The sequence below is a fragment of the Cervus canadensis genome, chromosome 26 (assembly GCF_019320065.1).
Source record: "Cervus canadensis isolate Bull #8, Minnesota chromosome 26, ASM1932006v1, whole genome shotgun sequence".
NCBI classification, from domain to species: Eukaryota; Metazoa; Chordata; class Mammalia; order Artiodactyla; family Cervidae; genus Cervus; species Cervus canadensis.
In genome coordinates, this window is record NC_057411.1 from 32352049 (window position 1) to 32374610 (window position 22562).

The following is a 22562-nucleotide window of genomic DNA, read 5'->3' on the forward strand; positions in this document are numbered from 1 at the left end:
GGCTGACTTTTATGGCCCTTCATTTTCACATTTCTACAATGAACGTGTATGCATGCATGCTAAGTCGCTTCAGTTGTGTCTGACTCTGCGACCCTATGGATTATAGCTGGCCAGTCTCCTCTGTCCATGAGATTCTCCAGGCAAGAATGCTGGAGTGAGTTGCTACGCCCTCCTCCAGGAGATCCTCAATCCATGGATTGAACCCGAGTCTCCTGCATCTCCTGCACTGCAGGCAGATTCTTTACAGCTGAGCATCGGGGGAGGCCCTCTACAATGAATAGGTTGGGCTAAAACTGTTTATTCATATAAGAAGTATTTACTGAGCACTACTTAAGAGTTAAGCCCCATGCTTGGGGCTGAAGAGCCTGATGTAATTACTACAGAGCTTTGTCTTTAAGGAACTTAGGGTCTTAGGAAGGAATAACAGTATGATGAAAATAGTAATAGGACAGGGTCTAAATGAAAGGAGTGGGTTGTAAAAAGCTTGCCTCTGTTTTGCCTTAAAAATGGAATCTGGATCATTATGGAGAACTAGGCTGGATGAAGGCATTTCAGGGAGAAGTGGTAAGTCCTAACAGGTGCACAAAAAAAAAAAGTATGGCTGTTCCAAAACTCACCTGACTTCTAAGCCCCTTTCCAATTCACAGGTATGATGACTCTAGAAAATTCAGACTATTATAATGCCAGTGGCACATCCTAAGCAGATCATGGGAAAAGTATGTTCAGCAAGGAAAAGCCAAGCTTATGCAAGTGCTTAGCAAACAGTAAGAAAACAGCACCACCTATTGGTAGTTATATTTTGACATCTAAAAACATTACCTTGGAAGGAGCTGAAATTAAAGCCTATTGTAGTTCCTTGCAGGAGATCTGAGAGGTTATCTAATTCACCTTTCACACCTTCCCTACTATAAAGAGATCCTTCAGTAAGTCTTGAATTATGGTCGTCTCTCTCCTGTCTTCCTGGCCCCATAGAAGGGTCTCACCATCAGGCTACACTCTTAGACAGTCATGATTTACCTTGATCTGGATTTCTGCCTCCATTCAGCTATCACCTTTAGACCTAATTCTCATCTTTGACACTGACAAGAAAAACCCTGATCTCTCTATGGCCCCTCGAGTATTTGTAAACAATTCTTAAGTCACTGGTTAATGTTTTGGGTTTTTTTTTTCTTTCCTCCAGAGCAGATATTCTGTAACTCAAATGTGTAAGAAATAACTTTAAGACCAACATCTAGGTTACTTTCCTAGCTACTTTCTTTTATTTTAATAAACTAGTTAAAGTTAGAGCACCCAGAATAAGCATGCAATTGTAGATATGATTGAACTGTGTGGCACACAGTTAATGTTCCCTAGTACCTGAAGACTACAAAGGGCATCCTGAAAATACATAAACCATTGTTCTGTAAACTGATAACACTTGCCATTGGTTTTAATAATATTATTATTATATTTTGCTCTTATTAATCAGAAAGTATGCCTCCATTTTCAGATTCATTGATTCCAAATAGGTGAATATCAGAATATTTCAGAAGAATGGAAAAAGTGAACAGGAAAGCATTTTCCATTCATTGATATGCCAACATAGATATCTTTTTCACAGACAAACCTGTGCTTTGCACCGTGAAGAGAGAGAAGGCTTTTGAAAAACTCCTGCTCTTAAGTATAGGAAAAGATACTTTTTTGAACAGCTAAATTAATATAAAATCAAAAAAGGCATGAGAGTAATGGAACAGATATTATTAGCATGTATTTCAACCTGCAGGGAAGTATTTGTTGACTCATTTTGGGGAAGAGAGCATTGACTTGTATGAAAATGAAATGCTTTAAATTCAGGGAAGACAAAAATAAAGTATGGGTTAAAGAAATCAAGGAATGGTTTGTGAAATGGTGGAGACTTATTGTTTTAAAAAAGGTGGGGAGGAGAGAAATCTAGGGCAGGCAGAGGTAATGTATTCCTTCACCTGGGTGGGAATGGCAAAGGCTTTGAATGCCGGGGGTCATATAATGTTGTTAAGAGCTAAATGTCAATTGGCCATTCCTTTTCTTTTTAAAAAAAAATTTATTATTAAAAAAATTATTTTTTTAATTATTTTAAAATTTTTTTCTGGCTGTTCTGAGTCTTCGTTATGGCTCACGGACTTTCTGTAATTAAACAGGAGGTCTCTAGCAGTGTGAAGCTTTAGTTGCCCTTTAGCATGTGCTAAAGTCCCTCTACCAGGGATCGAACCCACATCCCCTGCATTGAAAGGCAGAGTCTTCTTTTTATTTTGTTTTAAAGGAAGGCAAATTCTTAACCATTGAACCACCAGGGAAGTCCCTGTCTATTCCTTTTCCGAATTTAGGCAGTTGAGATGTCTGTAAGGACTTCGAATAACCAGGTTAATTTGGGATTTTTTTTAATAAGTCTCCATTTAAAACATTGGAAATATTGCTTATGCAAAAGCTTCCAGATATCCCGAACCAGTGACGACTACAGTGTGCTCCTCTTATCGCCTCCCCAACAACCCCTTTTACCCTCATTCTTTTTTTCTGTTTCACTGAAGTATAGTTGATTTGGGCTTCCCCGTGCCTTAGCCGGAGAAGGCAACGGCACCCCACTCCAGTACTCTTGCCTGGAAAATCCCATGGACGGAGGAGCCTAGTAGGCTGCAGTCCATGAGGTCACTAAGAGTCAGACACGACTGAGTGACTTCACTTTCACTTTTCACATTCATGCATTGGAGAAGGAAAATAGCAACCCACTCCAGTGTTCTTGCCTGGAGAATCCCAGGGACGGTGGAGTCTGGTGGGCTGCCATCTATGGGGTCGCACAGAGTCGGACACGACTGAAGCGACTTAGCAGGAGCAGCAGCGTGCCTTCGTGGTAAAGAATCCACCTGCCAACTCCAGAGAGACGGTTTGATCTCTGGGTCAGGGAGATCCCTGGAGAAGAAAATGGCAACCCACTCCAGTGCTCTTGCCTGGAAATTCCCATGGACAGAGGAGCCTGCCAGGCTGCAGTCCATGGGGTCGCAAAGAATGGGACAAGACTGAGCGACTAAGCACAGAAATATGTCCTTAATAAAGGAAGGTGTGTTGCTTTCCAAGAAAATAATCTCTTGCCCAACTTACATTTTGGTTTGCATGTTTATGTTTAGCAAATTCCTAATTCTTCCCTGCGTTTGGAAAAAAAAAATGCCTTTTTTCTTTCCTTTTGGACCACATGACCACAAAAATGATGGTCATTCCACTGTCCAGGAGAAAGTTACTTTGAACCACAAATGTGAGCCATGTATGCAATTTAAAATTTTTAGTAGCCTCATTAAAAATATGAAATGCAAAGGGTGAGATTAATTTCAATACTATATTACATTTTAAATGTTCTGCACCCACACCAGCAAGGAATACTCAAACACCAACAGGGTGTCTGAGAATTCAACCAAATTCTGACACTATCTACCTAAAGAGAGCATCCACATTCCATAGATAAAGGGCTCAGTCCTCCAAAACTGTCCTCCACTTCAGACGCCAGTCCCAGACCCAGACTGTTTCCTGGGCTTATGACTTACCTGTGCTTAGGGCTACACATTGGAAATTCCCACAGCCTCCTCCTTGGGTTTGAGTAATTTGCTTGAGTGGTTCACATAACTCAGGAAATGCAGTTACTCACTAGATTCCCACTTTAGTATAGGATACAACTTGGGAACAGCCAGGTAAAAGATGCTCAGGGCAAGGTAGGGGAAAGGCTTGGAGATTCCACGAGCATCACTTTCCCCAGTCTCCACATGTTCACCAACCCAGAAGCTTCCAAACCTTGTTTTTTGTTTTTTTTTTAATTTGTATGGAGGCCTCATTATGTAGTCATGGCTGATTAAATCATTGGCCATAGGTGACTAATTTAATTTCCAGCTCCTCTCCCCACCCAGACATCTGGGGTTAGGGGTGATACTGAAAATGCCAAACCCCTAATCACAGGGTTAAGTTTCCGGGCAACCAGCTCCCATTCTTTGTGGGTGCTCAGTTGCATCCAGCTCTTTGAGACCCCATGGACTGCAGCCCACCAGGCCTCTGTTCATAAGATTTCCCAGACAAGAAAACAAAGCGGGGCCATTTCCTTCTCCAGGGGATCTTCCCAACCCAGGGATGGAATCCCTGTCACCTGCATTGGCAGGCAGATTCTTTACCACTGAGTTACCTGGGAAGCCCAGATTATTTGGCCTCCAAAATCACCCCATTAACATAGAAAGGACACTTTATGGCTTTCATCACTTAGACAATTCCAAAGGTTTTAGGAATTCTGGCCCTGAAACAGAGACAAAGACCAAATATATATTTCTTGGTTTAAATCACAAAAATCACAATATTTAGCCCAGTGTTTCCAAATGGTATGCTTTCAACACATAATCAATATAAAATATTCATTTGGTATTTTATACTCATTTTTGTGCTAAGGCCTCAAAACTAAGTGTGTGTTTTATCCTTATAGCACATCTGAATTCAAACTTAAGTGCCTACTTGGACATTGCTATTCTAGTTAGCTAACATTCATTGAATTTTGTCCTATGTGTTGTATACATTACCTACACTCTGAATTAATTCTCAGAGCAACTCTGCTGATACTGTTGGGCTCATTTTACGGGTAAGTAAACGAAGACTTGAAGAGTTTAGATAATTTGCCTGAGAACAGCTCTTGGGCAATGGTGGTGCTGGTGGTGGATTAATCACTAAAGTCATGTCAGGCTCTTGTGACCCCATGAACTATAGCCCACCAGGTTCCTCTGTCCATGGGGTTTTCCAGGCCAGAATACTAGAGTGGGTTGCCATTTTTCTCCAGGGGATCTTCCCAACCCAGGGATCAAACCCTTGTCACCCACCTTGGCAGGTGGATTCTTTACCTACTGAGCCACCGTGATAGAACTGAGCCTGGGCCATAGGGCTTTGACTTCAAAGGAAGGCAATGAATTAAAATTAAAGCCATCGGAAGAGGTACCTGGTAGATTATGAGACACTCATGAGATGATATCAAAGGTTAGACCCAAGGTGGAGACTGGTTAACAGCAGGACACAAAGTGTTTGTAAAAAGGAAATATTCTGAAGCCAAAAGTAGGGGAAAGAGGCAGGACTGCATTTCCCCAGTGAGACACCACCACCCACATCCCTCAGAGTTCATTTCCTCACTCCAGTGTGTTCCTTTGGCAACCATCCGATTGCCATATGCTTAGAAGAGAGTGACTTCTTTTCCTTCCATTTTAACTTCCATTTGGGTAAAAACATATGCTCTGGTAACTAGTATGAATCAGAGCTAGAGTCTGAACAAGGCTGATGCCATGGCTTTCTAATAAAAGTCTATAAAATAGTATCCTGGTGTCATGGATTATACAAACCTTCACAAATGGAAGTTTCTCCCTTTTTCCTTCACACTGTGTTAGAAAGGAGTGAGATGTGTGTCCCAAATGCACTTCCCCTGTACTTGGGGACTCAATGAACTCATTTTAAGTTTCCGATCTTGCTAAAATGTTTTGTTCTTACTGAAATATGTTTCTGATTAATGACAATTTCACAATTTCATGTATGTTTCCGGAACAAATCTACATATGAAACAAGTGTGTGGAAGAGGGTTCAAGCTCTGATGCCCCATTTCGGGACTAGGGATTCTTGAGTGTAACTTCAGCCTTACCATTAGCTCATGAGATGATCTCAAGAGCAGGAACCAGCTTCTGTCCCTGCTAATGAGTCACCCATTCTGTTACTCCTCATTTCTGCATTTGAAAAGTTGAACATACAGTTGCCTAGTTTCAATAATTTCATCGAGCTCTAGAGAAGCAATTCCCCTCTTAAATTCATGTGATGTCATAAGCTTTGTTTTTTCATTTTATTAAAATTTATGTATGTATTTGGCTGTATCAGGTCTTAGTTGAGCTCGAAGGATCTTCATTGTATCATGTAGGATCTTTCCTTGTGGCGCTAGGGCTCCAGAGCACAGGCTGCTCAGTAGTTAACAGAGTGCAGGCTTAGTTGCTCCATGGCATGTGGGATCTTAGTTCCCTGACAAGGGATCGAACCTACCTCCCCTGCATTGCAAGGTGGATTCTTAACCACTGGACCACCAGGGAAGCCCCTAATCCCATAAACTTTAGACAAGCTCCACAAACATCATTATCTTCACGACACTCAATGCATGACTCAGTTTTTTTCAGATACATTATCTGAAGATAGAGCTATATGGTCTTGCTTACCCACCCTCATCCTGCACCCTTAATTTTGTAAGGCAGATAGAAAGTATAATCCCCAATTTATGGTTAATATCAGCACTTATAGTAATAATAATTTATACTTAAGAAACACTTACTGGACCCTTTGTGAATTGATTTACACACATCTCACTTAATTCTGGTTGAGTTCGTGGTAAGTCGATTCAGTCCCATGTGACTCTCTTGCAACCCTATGGACTGTAGCCCACCAGACTTCTCTGTCCAAGGAATTCTCCAGGCAAACATATTGGAGTGGGTTGCCATGCCCTCTTCCAGGGTATCTTCCCAACCCAGGGATTGAACCTACGTCTCTTGTGTCTCCTGCTTTGGCAAGCAGGTTCTTTACCACTCGTGCCACCTGGGAAGCCCTTAATTCTGATGACAGGACTATTACTCCATTTTATGACTGAGAACACTAACTTTCCCAGTTACATAGTTAATAAGTGGCTGAGCCAGAATGTGAATCAATGTGAATTTACTTCCATCGATGCTTGTAACCAGGAGGCTAGACACTGCTTCAGATAAGACACAATTATGACTCTGTACCAAATTTATAGGAATAGTTTTTGGTAGTCTCGTTAAGAAAGGTCAGAGCTCTCGGCTCTCATACCACTAAGTTTATGATTTGCATTTCAGTAAAGGAAAGAGAATATTAGTAAATATGGCTGATCCTTGCTTTCATCTTTATCCAGTTTGTAAAACTACTCCTGTTATCTTTTGTTTAGCTGAAGTGGAAATTACATAATTTAAAAATAGCTATTATTAAGTAAACAGCTCAGGAACATTTGGTAGTTTCACAATGTTAGGCAATCACCAAGTTTATCTAGTTCTAAAATATTTCTATTATCCCAAAGAAAAACCCCCTACCCATTAAGCACTTTCTCCACATTACTCCATCCCCTCAGGCCCTGGCAAACACCAGTCTGCATTATGTCTCAGTGGATTTACCTTTTGGGGATATTTCTCATAAATGGAATCATACAACATGAGATCTTTATGTCTGACTTCTTTCATTTAGCACAAGATTCATATTTTCAAGGTTCATCCACACTGTATCATGTATCAACCCCTTATTCCTCTTTATGGCTGAATAGTATTCCATTATATGACTATATCACAATTCAGTTCAGCTCAGTTGCTCAGTCGTGTCCCAACTCTTTGCAACCTCATGGACTGTAGCACACCAGGCCTCCCTGTCCGTCACCAACTCCCAGAATTTACTCAAATTCATGCCCATTGAGTCGGTGATGCCATCCAACCATCTCATCCTCTGTCATCCCCTTCTCTTCCTGCCTTCAATCTTTCCCAGCATCAGGGGCTTTTCAAGTGAGTCAGCTCTTCACATTAGGTGGCCAAGGTATTGGAGTTTCAGCTTCAACATCAGTCCTTCCAATGAACATTCAGGACTGATTTCCTTTAGGATGGACTGGTTGGATCTCCTTGCAGATAATATCACATTTATTTATCCATTAATCCATTGATGGGCATTGAGTTGTTTCTGCCTTTTGGCTATTGTGGAGAGTAGTGCTGTTATAAACATGTGTGTACATGTACTTATTTGAATACCTGTTTTCAATTCTTTGGGGTTTATACCTGGAGTATTGTGGGGTCATGTGCCATTTCTATATTGAACTTTTTGAGGAATTGTCAAACTGTTCCCCACAACAGCTGAACCATTTTACATTCCAACCAGCAATGTAAAAGTGTTCCAATTTCCCCACATCCTAACACTTGCTATTTTGTTGTTTATTATTATAAATGTCAAACGTGTGTCAAATGGTACCTCATGGAGGTTTTGATTTACATTTTTCTGATGACTAATGATATTGAGCATCTTTTCCTCTGCTTGTTGGCTGTTTGTATGTCTTCTTTGGAGAAATGTCTGTTTGAATCCTTTGATCATTTTTTTATTGGTTTGTCTATTTGTTGTTGAGTTGTAAGAGTTATTTTTATATTCTGGATCCTGTGCTATGCTGTGCTTAGTCACTCAGTCATGTCCAACTCTGCGGCCCCATGGACTGTAGCCTGCTGGGCATCTCTGTCCATAAGGATCCTCCAGCCAAAAATACAGGAGTGGGTTGCATGCCCTCCTCCAGGGGATCTTCCCAACCCAGGGACTGAACTCAGATCTCCTTCATTACAGGCAGATTCTTTACCATCTGAGCCACCAGGGAAGCCCAAGAATACTGGAGTGGGTAGCCTATTCCTTCTCCAGGGGATCTTCCCAACCCAGGAATTGAACTGGGTCCTCCTGCATTGCAGGCAGATTCTTTATCAGCTGACCTATCAGGAAAGCCCAGCCTATATCCTAGGTTTTATTATATACTATATATGATTTGAAAATATGTTTTCCATTCTGCAGGTTGTACAAACTTTCTTGATAACATCTTTTGATGCACATAATTATTGAGATTTTGATGAATTTTATCCAGTTTATCTATTTTATCAATTTATCTCTTTTTTATTTCTCTTATTTTTTTACTTGCACTTTGAGTGTCATACGTAAGAACCCACTGTCAAATCCAAAGCCATGAAGATTTTACTCCTATGTTTTCTTCTAAGAATTTTATGATTTTAGTGCTTATATTTAGGTCATTCATTCATTTTGAGTTAATCTTTGTATATGATGTGAAGTAGAGAGTCCTGTTTAACTCCTGTTTACTTCCTTTTTTTTTTTCTTCTTCCTAGGAACCCTTGAAAACAAGGAACTACATATTTTTAACCTGACTTCTCTAACTAAGTCAGAAAACATTTTATCTGCCACACTGTATTTCTATATCAGAGAGCTGATAAATATCAGCCTGAGCTGTCCTGTGTCCCAAGAATGCTCACATCATGCCCAGAGGAAACACATTCATATTGACCTCTCTGCATGGATCCTCAAATCCAGTGGAAACCAAAGTCAACTCCTGGGTCATCTTTCGGTAGATGGAGGGAAACCTCATCGAGACTTTGTGTCCTGGCTGTCGAAAGACATCACCCAACTTTTGAGGAAAGCCAAGGAAAACGACGAGTTTCTCATAGGATTTAACATTACTACCAAAGGACACCAGCTGCCAAAGAAGATGATACCCAGTCCTGAGCCTTATATCTTGGTGTATGCCAATGATGCTGCCATTTCTGAGCCGGAGAGTGTGGTGTCAAGCTTACAAGGACACCGGAATTTCCCCACTGGAGCTGTGCCCAAACTGGACGGCCACAGCAGGGCTGCCCTTTCTATTGAACGGAGGAGGAGGAAGCGCTCTGCGGGGGTCCTTCTGCCTCTGCAGAACAATGAGCTTCCTGGGGCAGAATATCAGTACAAGGAGGATGGGGTGTGGGAGGAGAGGAAGCCTTACAAGACTCTTCAGACTCAGCCCCCTGACAAGAGTAAGAACAAAAAGAAACAGAGGAAGGGACCTCAACAGAAGAGCCAGACGCTCCAGTTTGATGAACAGACCCTGAAGAAGGCAAGAAGAAAGCAATGGATTGAACCCCGGAATTGTGCCAGACGATACCTTAAAGTGGACTTCGCAGATATTGGCTGGAGCGAATGGATTATCTCCCCCAAGTCCTTCGATGCCTATTACTGCTCCGGAGCGTGCCAGTTCCCCATGCCAAAGGTAGCCATTGTTTTTGTGTCCTGTCCTTCCCATTTCCATAGTGTGGAAAGACCCAAATTGAATGTATGTTTTCATTTACAAAATCCATCTGGACCTTTATTTATTGCATTCTAAAGTGTAATAGGTAACATGGTTATGTTTGGTTGTTCTTTACTGGTTGTTAAAGTAATATGAAGTCAATATTGGTATGAAGAAGGATATGAGAAAACAATGTATGCGTAAAACATGTTTTTTGCACTGCTTCCAAACACAGTGCATATTCAGCTACATGATCACATGTGAATTTATGCCTGTCCACAACAAGGAAGCCCCCAGTGGTAGGAGGCTGACCTTTGAGGGGGTATTTAGGAAATGAGTGAATGTCATGAGAGCAAAAGGAAGGACTAATTGGATTGATGCCCTGATACAGAACATTTTGATAGTCTCTTGTGAGATGAATTGTCGTCATGGGGGTTAGGATCAGGGTTGGGCTAGGAAAACTTGTCTCATGAAATCCACCAGATGCTTATTTCATTTGCTTCCCTGATAAATATCAAAGTTGGAGTCAGAATAAGGCACAATGACTCTGTCGACTTCTAAGACTCATTTTAACTGCTTAGAGCTAATCCATGTCTCTTCTAAAATTGATAGGGACTGAATCTTTAACTTATCAGTACTCAGTATCCTGACAAATATATTCTCAGAAGCCTCCCCAACCCCACCTCCGTCTTGTACTGCAAGTCCAAGTGACTGTACTCTTTGAATTTAGAATTAATAAAACATATTGGTGCCCCCCTGGCCTTCAGCTAAGCTTATCGCTGCACTTCCCTTCTTAGCCCATAACAGTTTGAGTCTCTGTTATACAGTGAAAGGTGATCCTGGCAATAGAATTCAGAGGATAAATAGGAGTGTTTTTGTTTTGTTTTGTTTCTGTTTTTTGCAAAACTTGACATGGATCAACTTCTGCTATTGTATGTTAATGGAGAAAAACCCTTTTTCTCAAAAAGTTACCAACTTCTGTTTATAGGTCTTAAAAGGGGCATGTTCATGTTACAGGCCTGTGATCACTGGAACGCTAAAGGTAACACACACATATAGCAGAAGGTCGACTAAGCAATGCCAGATCAGCCTCAGGGCCAAGAACTTGATTGAAATCCCATTTTCCTTTTAGGATGTCTCAGAAGGATAAGCTTGCTACATTTTCTAGACCTTGTGGATTCCAGGTTTTGTCAACCCAAATACAAAGTAGGGATCGTAGACATTTACAATGATATAAACAGCCTTATCTTGTCTAAAGATTATAAAGGACATTTTATTGATCAATAGAAACTTGGTCAAACTGGGATAGCATTTAAAATACACAACAAAGATGCCAAATATAACAGGCAGTAATGAATCTTTATTCTACAGTGTGGCTCGCTTTGTGGCACTGAGAGGCAGAAATGGATTAAAACTATCTCTAAACCTGGGATGACTGATTTTAAGTAGGTCTCTGAGTCTTCCAAATAAGTCCTCTCTCTCTCCTAAACTGTGATTTTTTTTCTAGGTTGCCTGAGGAAGTTTTCTTCTTTCCTCTTGACTCCAGGTCTTAGGACCCAGAAAGCCATGATCACGTGGAGATATTCAGTCAGTTAGCTGACCTGGGTTGGTCTCCATAATTGCCCCAATTTGCCTCTCCCATCTGTTATGGTTCTGCTTGTTTTTCCTGTTCAAAAACCTTGCTGTTGCTCCCATAGATCTTCATCGTAGTCCTCAGTGATCTAAGGAATAACAATTAAAAAACATATGAGGGATAAGTTAAGAATGCTGCTGCTGCTGCTGCTAAGTCGCTTCAGTTGTGTCCGACTCTGTACGACCCTATGGACAGCAGCCCACCAGGCTCCTCTGTCCATGGGATTTTCTAGGCAAGAATACTGGAGTGGGTTGTCATCGTCTTCTCCAAAGTTAAGAATAGAAGAGATAAATTTAAGGAGAGAAGTATGTTACTGTAACAGGATGACTAAAGGGTACCTGCTTGATCATAGCTGGGTTTCTGAACCTTAAGGTGCCTGCAAATTGCCTGGGGATCTTGTTCATCTATAGGTTCTGATCCAGCGGTTTCCGGGGCAGAGCCCAAGATTCGGAGTATTTAACAAGCCTCTAGATGTTACTGATACTGTTGGTTTCCAAACCGTCCTTTAAGTCGACAAATCCTTTTGGCTTAAAACTTGGCTCCACTTCCTACCCACTGTGCCTTTGAGGTGGGGAAGTTCCTCTAACTTTCTATATGTTAGTTTTCTCATCTTTGAAACAGGTACTAGGGTAAATAAAAATATCACAGTTTCTGCATTATAAAAATGATGGGAAAATGAGATTGTAGAGTACCTTGTGCTAAGTAGACACTCAATGAATTTTTGCCATTATTAATGGCAGTGGCTGAGACTGAGGAGAATAAAAAATCCAATGTAGGGAACTGGAAAAAAAAACACAGGAGTAGGGATCAAAAGAATAAAAATTGTGGGACTTCCCTGGTGATCCAGTGGTTAAGACTCTGTGCTTCCAATGCATGGGTTCAGTTCCTCCTCAGGGAACTAAGATCCCACATGCTGTGCAGCGTGATCAAATAAATAAAATGAAATAAAATTTTAAAAAAGAGTAAAAGGTGTAAGACAAGGATAAGTTTTGTAAATGTTTCTTATCCCTTTTTAAATGTCACAAGGCTTTAAATAGGATTCTCCCTTCAGCCCGATAGTTCATAAGCTCTTTGGTGGGTAATAGAATCAAGAGAGCATCCATTATAGCAACTGAACAACATGATGTTGTGCTTAATTGCTCGGTCCTGTCTGACTCTTCATGTGACCCCATGGACTGTAGCCCACCAGGCTGCTCTGTCCATGTGATTCGCCAGGCAAGAACACTGGAGTTGCCGTGCCCTCCTCCAGGGCATCTTCCCAACCCAGGGATCAAACCCAGGTCTCCCGCATTGCAGGCAGATTCTTTACCATCTGAGCCACTAGGGAAGCCCATGATAGTATTTGTCAAACCTTGGAATGGCATCCGAACTACAGGGAGATGTCATGTAATAGGGATAGGGTGGAGTCTTCTCTGCGAGTTGGAGATTTCCTTTTGCCAAGTTTCGAGTGGAAGTCTGGCTGTGACATGGACATCGCAGTCTTTCATCGCCTTGTGTGGACCTGCTTAACTTTTGCCGCTTTCTACTGATCCCCTGTAAGCCTTCCAGGCTTTCTGTCTTTCAAGGGGTACAGTCACCAAAATGATGGGAAGCTTGAAGCGGTCTGAAGCTGTGACATCAGGGGTAATTAATCACTGTTGCTGTTATCAGCCCAGTGTCCAGCATGGTAACCAGAGTCAACTATTTAAACAAAAATATAGTTTTTGAACCACAGAGGAAAATAAGGCCTCTGACAAGATCAGTACAAATGCATGTGGAATAAGTGAGGCGCCAAAGACCTTTCAGATTGTAGATATACATTCTGCCCCAGAGAAAAGTTCTCCCAGGCCAGACTCCTCGGCTGGCCCTCCTTCCTTCTGGCCTCCCCAGTGAGAGCCTGCTCTCTAGAGCTGGGCTCTTCATCTGCAAAAGTTGACAACCTGTCTGTAATTCAGAACAGCTGTGTTCTGCCTTTCCCAAATTCCAGGCTTTGCCCTTTCCCTGATTCCAATTAGATAGTTTCTGGGCTATCACACCCATGTGGGTTGGACTGGGAGAGCATGGAGCAAAGCCCCATGGCCTGAGTCAGGAATGAAAGCTCAGAGCTGATGACATTCTCTCTCCTGCTAATGCACTTGTAATCGAATTCAACTCGAGGACATCACCCGCAGCTTGGCAGGTGAGGGCCTGAGCACGGCAGATTTCATTCACAGACACAGCAGCTTGGATTTTTCTGATTTCTAGCCCTTACAGCCAATCTGTTCCCCCAGGGAGAGACCCCTGGCACTCTGCCATGAGATGAAAAATACCCATATAGCTGTAGCCAAGTCTTAGGCCTTGGCCTCCCCTCACCACCAAAGCAGAGATGGAAAACAGAAATTTCAAATGAAAATGATTGAGCCATTGTTGCTGAAAAGAGGTCCAAGGGAACCAATCAAGGATTGGAGGAGTGAAGGTATTTTTGCATGGAGTGGTGCAAAGGTTGTGAATAGCAAAGACAAAGAATTATGGAGCAAAGAAGCTAAACACTTTGAACCAAGCAGACTCTCTAACCAAGAAATTCACGTGGAATAAGTTCAAAATGATGCAGCCTCAAATAATGTCCTTCGGTTTCCAATTCCAATTTCCGATCATGAAGATGAACTCTAAAAACCTTAAATCTTGATGTATTGAGTTACCTAAGCAAAAAGAAAAAAAAAAAAGACCTAAATAGATACCAATGTCCTGTTTCACCCACATTAAAAAGTGAGACTGGGGAGGAAGAGGGCTAAAGAATCTGCCTGCTAATGCAAGAGACAGGAGTCGTAGGTTCAATCCCTCAGGTCAGGAGGATCCCCTGGAGGAGGAAATGGCAACCCACTCCAGTATTTTTGCCTGGAAAATCACATGGACAGAGGAGCCTGCTGGACTACAGTCCATGGGGTTGCAAAGAGTCGGACAGGACTGAGCAACTGAGCATGCACCGGGAAAAAAAAAAATAATAACACAGGTTTGCATTTGTCATCACTAGGTTTCTTAAGCTGCTGTGAAGAGAGAGCCGAGAAACGTAATCGGAATGCAAAAACAAATGAAAATGATAGACTGGCAAATGTTCCACACTAGCAAATGATCACGTGGATCTTTTGTGCGTGGCTTAATTATTCCTGGTCATGGCAGCTGGATTTCACAGTGAGAAAGAAAGGGGACAACTCCCTAGAAAACTGAGAGGTTCCTGATAGAACACATCGCCGACAATCAAGGGCTTGCTGGATTCCTGTGAGCCCACCAGAAACCGCTCATTTGTGAGTTAGAGCTTTTAAAAAGGACAGGAATTTTCCTAGGGAACACCCATGAATATTTTCCATATCTGTGCTGGGTCATTAGCTCAGAACCTTTTATTTTTGTTGATGGGAAATATTTCCACAGAAATAGGTGCAATGGAGGGTATGTTATTATTTATAAGTATTTCATCCATTTGGCAAGTATTTATTCAGTGCCTAGAGAGCCTGCTCTGCTCTAAGCACCGAGGACAAGCAGTGCACAGCAGGATTTATGGATCTAGTCCTCGTCTACTTAAATATATGAAAATTAAATTGTATAGGAGTCAGTAAAACATGAACAGTAACAAACTATTGTCAGAAAAATCTATGGCTTTTAAAAAATCCTTTGGGTGTTATCATATGCTGTTTGGATGACTGAATTTAAAAATAAATCAATGGAGAAAAATGGATGGCTGCAAAAGTTTTCTTAAGAAATCGCCTGATACCGATGAAATAGCAAACAGTGGCCATTGGTACAGTGGCCATAGTACAATTGCAGTTTGTCAATTACATGCATAGTGTTGATGCCACAGGACACAGGAAATGCAGAATAGAACAATAGAGACTTCTTATCCTTAAGGAGAGAAAATACCTTTCTTTGCAAAGTTAATTAATTGTAGGTTAACTACTCTTTTTAACATACACTTAAAGTCTCCAGGAAAAAAAGAGTAGATAAAGGAGCTGGCCATCATCAATACTAACTTTAAGGTAAATTGTGCCTGTGAGCAATCATGTTGAAGTTTAATGCCTAGATAATTTTTTTCACTAAAATTGAAAGATGAGATGAGACAAATCGGATTTGCCCTTTTCCTGCCCCCCCCCCCAAATCCTATTATTTTTTTAACAATGTGCCAACTTTCTACTTATTTGCTTCTCCTTTGGCTTATGTGTACGCTTAACCTTTCAATATGTTTCAGTTTCCCATACTGGGAGTTTTAGGTGTATAAAGTTAGAATACCAGTTCACTGGGGGCTGAGGTGCCTCTGAAACGTGACTCAAAATCTTGACATTAAAAAGCCAGCGTTTTGGCTTAAATCCTACTCCTGAATTGACATGTGATCTCTGGCAAGTTACCAAAGACCTGTTTCTAAATTCTTTCTAATGGATTTCATCTGCTTAAAAGAGACATCGGGGAGAACTGATGTTGAAAAGTGTGGCATTGATCAGGAAGAAGGTCTTACCACTCTGGCAATACCTAAACATTCTGGGCTTGGAAAAGCGACCGTCCTTCAATGCTGAGCCAAGCTGGATAGGGCTCTCTAAATAAAACCAAATGTCTTCCAGGTATGGTAATGGTCCCATTTGGCATTGCTTGGGAACAGATTTTGCTCAGGCTTCTTTGGTCAAACTTTTGACAGCCATAGATAACCTCAGGCACCCTGGTTTATTCCTAGAGGTTATGCCCCAGGTTTAGAAGACTAAAATGCTACAGCAGTAATGTCTGTACCCATGGAACAACAGTGACCCCCAGTGGCCAACAGTGTGGCCCTCTTAATCAGCATCCATTCATCCAGGTGGTAACTATTAAATAAATCAACGCCTCTTGACACTGGGGACTTCCCAAGTGGTGCTAGTGGTAAAGAACCTGCATGCCAATGCAGGAGACATAAAGAGGGATGGGTTTGATCCCTGGGTGAGGAAGATCTTGCATGAAAAATCCCTTGGACAGAGGAGCCTGGCGAGCTATAGTCCATTGGGTCGCATAGAGCTGGACAAGACTGAAGTGACTTAGCACACACTTGACATGTTTGTGTTATTTTCGAAACAAAGTATAAATGTCACTATAGAAGTGGCAAAAATCTATGTTAAGTTGGTGCTTGTTAAGCATTCTTTGTGACTAGCTCAGGATCAAATTGTTTCTCTTGCAATCCTGTTATCAAAAACACCCTTCATTCAGTCACTCAGTCGTGTCCAACTCTTTGCGACCCCATGGACTGCAGCACACCAGGCCTCCCTGTCCATCACCAGTTCCTGGAGCCTGCTCAAACTCATGTCCTTTGAGTCTGTGATGCCATCCAACCATCTCATCCTCTGTCGTCCCCTTCTCCTCCAGCTTTCAATCTTTCCCAGCATTAGAGTCTTTTCCAGTGAGTCAGTTCTTCTCATCAGGTGGCCTAAGTATTGAAGCTTCAGCATCAGTCCTTCCGATGAATATTCAGGACTGATTTTCTTTAGGATTGACTGGTCTGAAAACACCCTAGGATGTACTAATCCCGTTTGAGGACTAAATCATTTTTAAATGATTCCTGCTTAGAAAACCAGATTCGAGTTCTCACTCTCCATGTCTGTATGACTTTATATGTGTCATTTAAGCTTTTTGAGTCTATTTCTCTATCTATAAAATGTAAGAAATGGTGGTCATGTGGTAAGGATTAGAAATACTACACAGAACATGCCTGGCACCTGAAAAAAAGTCGAAGTGTTAGTCACTCAGTCGTGTCTGACTCTTTGCGACCCCATGAACTGTAGCCTGCCAGGCTCCTTTGTCCATGAAATTCTCCAGGCAAGAATACTGGAGTGGTTTGCCATTCCCTTCTCCAGAGGGTTTTCCCCGACCTAGAGATCGAGCCCAGGTCTCTTGCATCACAGGCGAATACTTTACCAATCAGTGTGAGTAGACACTTAGTCAATGACAACCATTTTGGTGATGGTGACATTGGAGATTGGGCTGAATGTGTGATGATGCCAGGGCTTTATTAATTTGTTGAACCAAATCCATCATATATATATATATATTTTTTAGTGGGGGTTGGAGAGGGGAAAAGCCATTCTACCTAACCTGTTTTCTCCCTTTTCTTTCCTAGTCTTTGAAGCCATCAAATCATGCTACCATCCAGAGCATAGTGAGAGCTGTGGGGGTTGTTCCTGGAATTCCCGAGCCTTGCTGTGTGCCAGAAAAGATGTCCTCACTCAGTATCTTATTCTTTGATGAAAATAAGAATGTGGTACTAAAAGTATACCCAAACATGACAGTCGAGTCTTGTGCTTGCAGATAACCTGGTGAAGAACTCATCCGGATGCTTAACTCAATCATTAGTTTATTTTTATGGACTTTTTTTGCACTGCCAATGCATTTCATTTCAAAAGATTTTTCAGTAGTCAAAGGCGAATGGGCAAATAGACTGATGATTTCCACCAAGGAGAACTGGACTGTATTTGTTTCTGAATGTAACTCAAAGCAAGATTTTAGTAAATATGGACATCTTTTTCTTTAAAAAAAATAATTACACAAGAAAAACAATCACTCAAACTGTTTTTAGAACTGTTAGAGAACACACTGATTTATTTTTGTAACAGGTTTTGAAAATAGATTGGAAACAAACAAGAGCTTATCATTGATCTCTGCTCACAGAAACAGAATAATTTCATATTTTAAAGCAGGCTTCTTAGATTCCTGAGCAACTTAGCAAGTGCTAAATAATTCACTCAGCTTTGATGTTTATCTTAAATTTGTGGAGACTATTGTTTACCTGTGTTTTTCTTTACAGATCCTTGTGTGACTGGCTGAGTGGAGGATGTGTGCTGAGTGTCGGTGTGTATGGATGTGAACACATTCCCAGGGACGTGTGCCCTCTTTTGGAAGATTGGCTTAACGTGATTTTATAATGCAGTCTGCATGGGATTCTTGGTTTTTTTATTTTATGTTCTGACAAGCTTCGTTCACTTATGAGAAGTTTAGCAAAATGGATAGAGTGATCCAAGAGGGTATGCAAGAGTTACCACTTTCCTCAGCCATTTATTTGGAAATACTGATGTTTTCATTTCATGGCCTTCACAAGAAAGGCAACCAGCAACCCAATTTTCAAAAACCCAGATCTAATTATTTTTCTGTATCTCTCTTCCACAAGTGCTTTCATTTGTTCTTTTAAACTGAACTTAAACATGCAAGTAAGTGTTTAATTCTCTTGATATACCTTTGCTTCTTATAAAGTAATCAACAGATACCAAGGCTCACTGGATGGACTATTGGAGATTTAAGTGACCAATCTAATCACAATCATAAGTCCACATCCTTGTTCACCTATGTCCACGTCCAGACACTTTTTCACGTTGATCACGGCTTTTGGTTCAGACAGGGAATCTATTCTTTAGTAAAGCTTACTATAAATTATCCAGCAAGAAAGGGAGTTGAATCTATACACTTACTGGGTTTTTTTTTCCCTATTTCCATTTGTCATAAATATCTCCTCTCACACTTTTGCCCTCGAGAAATTATTTCAAAAATCTTTTCCTCGCTCTGTTTGTGTGTGTGACAGAAATGTTTTCAGACCATGGATTGTTGTTGACATTCTCTCTGTGGTGAATTCTTATCTAAGTTCAGTCCGACCTGATTAGAGTCAACTAAGCCATTTCAGAGGCTGTGAAGTTATCAGAAGACACAGAAGACATGGAGTTTTGTTCTGTCTCTGCCTATAGTTAGTTATCTGTGGTAGTTCGTAATTTCATGTTAACTGAGCATCTACTTTGTGAAAGACATGCAAGTGTCTTCAGTGGTAAAAATAAAGAGGCAGACTAGTTAAGCTGGAAGGTCCTTCTGCCACCGAAAGTTTGGGTTTATAGTAGTTGTTACGTCACACATGTCTTCCTTGAATGGGTGGTAATGACAGAGCAAAAAACCTGCAAGTATGTCTGTTCGTAAACCAAAGGCAGAAGCATCCTGTTCTTCCGTGTATGCCAATATGACATTCCCTGTCATTTAAATAGTATTTCTGTCTTATTGGAAACCCATTAAAAAGAGTACCATGAAAAGACACTCTTTGACACTTTTGGAATGTGTGTTGACTCCATGAATGAGAAACACCTGTTCTAAATGATGAATGGAGTTCTGGTACCTGAGTTGCTATGGTTTCTTCTAGTTCATTTTTTGTTCTGGTAGCATACAGATTCAAAATGAGATAAGGGATGAAATTATTTTCTACTAAGTTTTATCAAAAATTTGAAACATAGTTATATAATAGAAGTGACCCCATGTGTGGCTGCTCTATCCTGGTCATGATCTTTCCATAAATATAGCTTTTATTTCATTGGTCTATTGGGTGAAATTCTTAATTTAGTTTTTTCTAGAGACGTATCTACCAAAATCTCTTAACAATTTCCAGTTTTCTTTCTCGAACTTCTTCTCTCCAGATGTCTGCCAGTTACCTTCAATTTAAATTTGAATTGAGGCTAACTTGTTATAAATTAAATTCTATAATGGCCAAAAAAAGTCTCTAAATAATAACTATTTCCAATTTTGAAGCAATTGATATGACAAAATTAGAACATAATGAAAGTCATTGGATTGACTCTTAGCAATCAAAATAGCTTTTGACTAGTAGTTATTTTTCTGCAAGCTTGTAACCATTATTAATTATCTCCTGCATTGAAGCCATATTATGATATAAATGGGAAAAAGTTTAGTTCCCCCAAATAAAGGAAAATTACTTTTTAAGGGGTTGAAACAGAGTTTGAAGTAAATGAGTTAATATTTTAAGTAATAAAAATTTACATGAAATAGTTGGAAAATTGAGTGACTATGTCACAATTGGTTAGGTACTAAAGTCTGTATAATTACTATATAAACCTTTTATAAATCTCCTGATTTAAAATGACATTAATGAGAAGAGAAATTGTATTTATATTAATAATGCCATTTTCTAAACCATGCATCTTTCTTTTCCTCTCTCTTTATCTTGCAACCACCCTACCACCCCCATTCCTACATATTGAGACACACACACAGTTAGTTGAAAATAAAATTTTTTTTTCAATAACTGTTCTGTTGAATTCATATTCAGGGGCTGCTGATATAGTATTATCAAAGTATTTTGTTGTAACCTGTGTAAATAATATACCATTTACAGGATTTGGAGTTGTAGAATTTAAACTGGAAGATTGGACTCTCTAGATCTCAGGACTGTAATATTCCCAATCAATTCTGACACTCACCTAACTATATATTAACTGATGATCATTTATTCATTAAGCTAGGATTTTTTTTACCTTAACATTTCAGAAGGAAAAAACCTTTTTTCCCGTTTATTATTTTCATAGGCAAAATAATCATATGTGTATAATGCTATTATCAATCTGGCTTACAAAGATTTTTTTATATATAATTACATTATTCACTTTAGTCTTACTTTTCTCTGTGCAAACAAGTAAGTAATGTCTGGATATCGACTTAGTTGAATCAAGGTTGGGTCAAAAAATAGTTCTGCACACCTTATGTGTAAGATTAAATATGAGATTAAATAAGATATCTTGGATAAGTCTGACTTCTCTGTATATCTTTTTCCCTTGGGAATTGTATTTTAATGTAGTTATAGTGCTTACATGATCCCCTTTTCCCAAAAATCAAGCCTTCCCTTCAGCTTTCCACAATAGTTTCTGTAAATGTTCTAGTTGAGAACTGAATGCTTGTACAGTTGATGGCAATTTAAAAAATATATATTATATATGTATATGGAAAAACTTTAAAGATGCTTTTAATTTATTTAATGACTGTTGCCTTCCTATCTATAATGGTAATAATTTTCATATTTAGATGGTAAGAAAAAGTTCTTTTTACAACAGTTACTACAGGCAGAATGACAACTGGTTCTCTAGTACAGTTACTAAAGGAGCGTACTGCAGTGAAACTGTGAAGGACGCTTCACTACTGATGTATAAGCTTTGCGGGCTTTGTATCACTTTCCTCCAGTAATGGAGAGCTTTCCTCTATACAGTATGGAAATAAAATTGCTTAATTGAACACTTCCCCGTTCTCTTCTACTTATCATTGGGAAAGACGCCATTTTCACAACTTGAGAAAGTTGAAAAACTGCTGCATCTGAAAAGAGATAACAACACTTGGGCACAGAGTCGAACATTTTCAAACAGTATCGTGAATGGAGCATCATAACCTATTAACAACATAACGTGAAACATAATTAACACTGTGAAGCAATATATACATATATATGCATATATATATATTATATCTGTATAATGTATATATATATTCACCCATAAGGGGAATATCAGAAATTCAGCTTGAATCGTTTCATATTTTTTTTCTCTCTCTTTCTCCCTCCCTCTCAGGCACTTCTTGTTTAACCACACACTCCACTTAGAGATACTTTGTGTGAATGCCCATATCACCGTTTTGAGAGTAACTTTATCTGTCATTGTTAACATGTCCATGTACACATTTTAGGATGATAGGCACCTATTTAACTCATCTGATCATTGAGATGTATTTCTCCATTTTTGTTTAGGCTGTACCTTTCTCTCTAAAAGAAAAATGACCTCAGGTTAAGAAGTAAAATATGCTTTCATATTATTCTCCCTCATTTAATGGATCTCTTCAGACTGTGTCTATTTAAAAACCATAGCATTTTCGAACTACCAGGCCCTTTAAAGATCATGTTGAACAAATTCTTTAACCTCTCTGTGCCTCACTTATCTCATCTATAAAAATGGGGCAATAAAGTCCTTGCCTCATAGGACTGTACAAGATTTAATGAGATATACACATAAATTTTGGGCTTCCCTGATATCTCAGTTGGTAGAATCTGCCTGCAATGCAGGAGATCCTGGTTTGATTCCTGGGTCGGGAAGATCCCCTGGAGAAGGGATTGGCTACTCACTCCAGTATTCTTGGGCTTCCCTTGTGGCTCAGCTGGCAAAGAATCTGCTTGCAATGCGGGAGACCTGGGTTCGATCCCCAGGTTGGGAAGATCCCCTGGAGAAGTGAAAGGCTACCCACTGCAGTATTCTGGCCTGGAGAATTCCATGAACTGTCATAGACTATGGGGTCGCAAAGAGCAGCTTTCACATT

The 22562-nt window shown here is 40.2% G+C and overlaps 1 protein-coding gene across 1 annotated transcript in view; it reads left to right on the plus strand.

Annotated features, from left to right (window-relative positions):
- BMP3 (bone morphogenetic protein 3) overlaps positions 1–21499 on the plus strand; it is a 31144-nt gene extending 9645 nt beyond the window's left edge. Inside the window, exons 2-3 of the mRNA XM_043448262.1 lie at positions 8919–9832; positions 17566–21499. Coding sequence (XP_043304197.1) covers positions 8919–9832; positions 17566–17757 — 1106 coding nt within the window. The 3' untranslated portion in view covers positions 17758–21499. The remainder of the gene's footprint in view (positions 1–8918; positions 9833–17565) is intronic.
- Positions 21500–22562: the final 1063 nt, after the last annotated feature.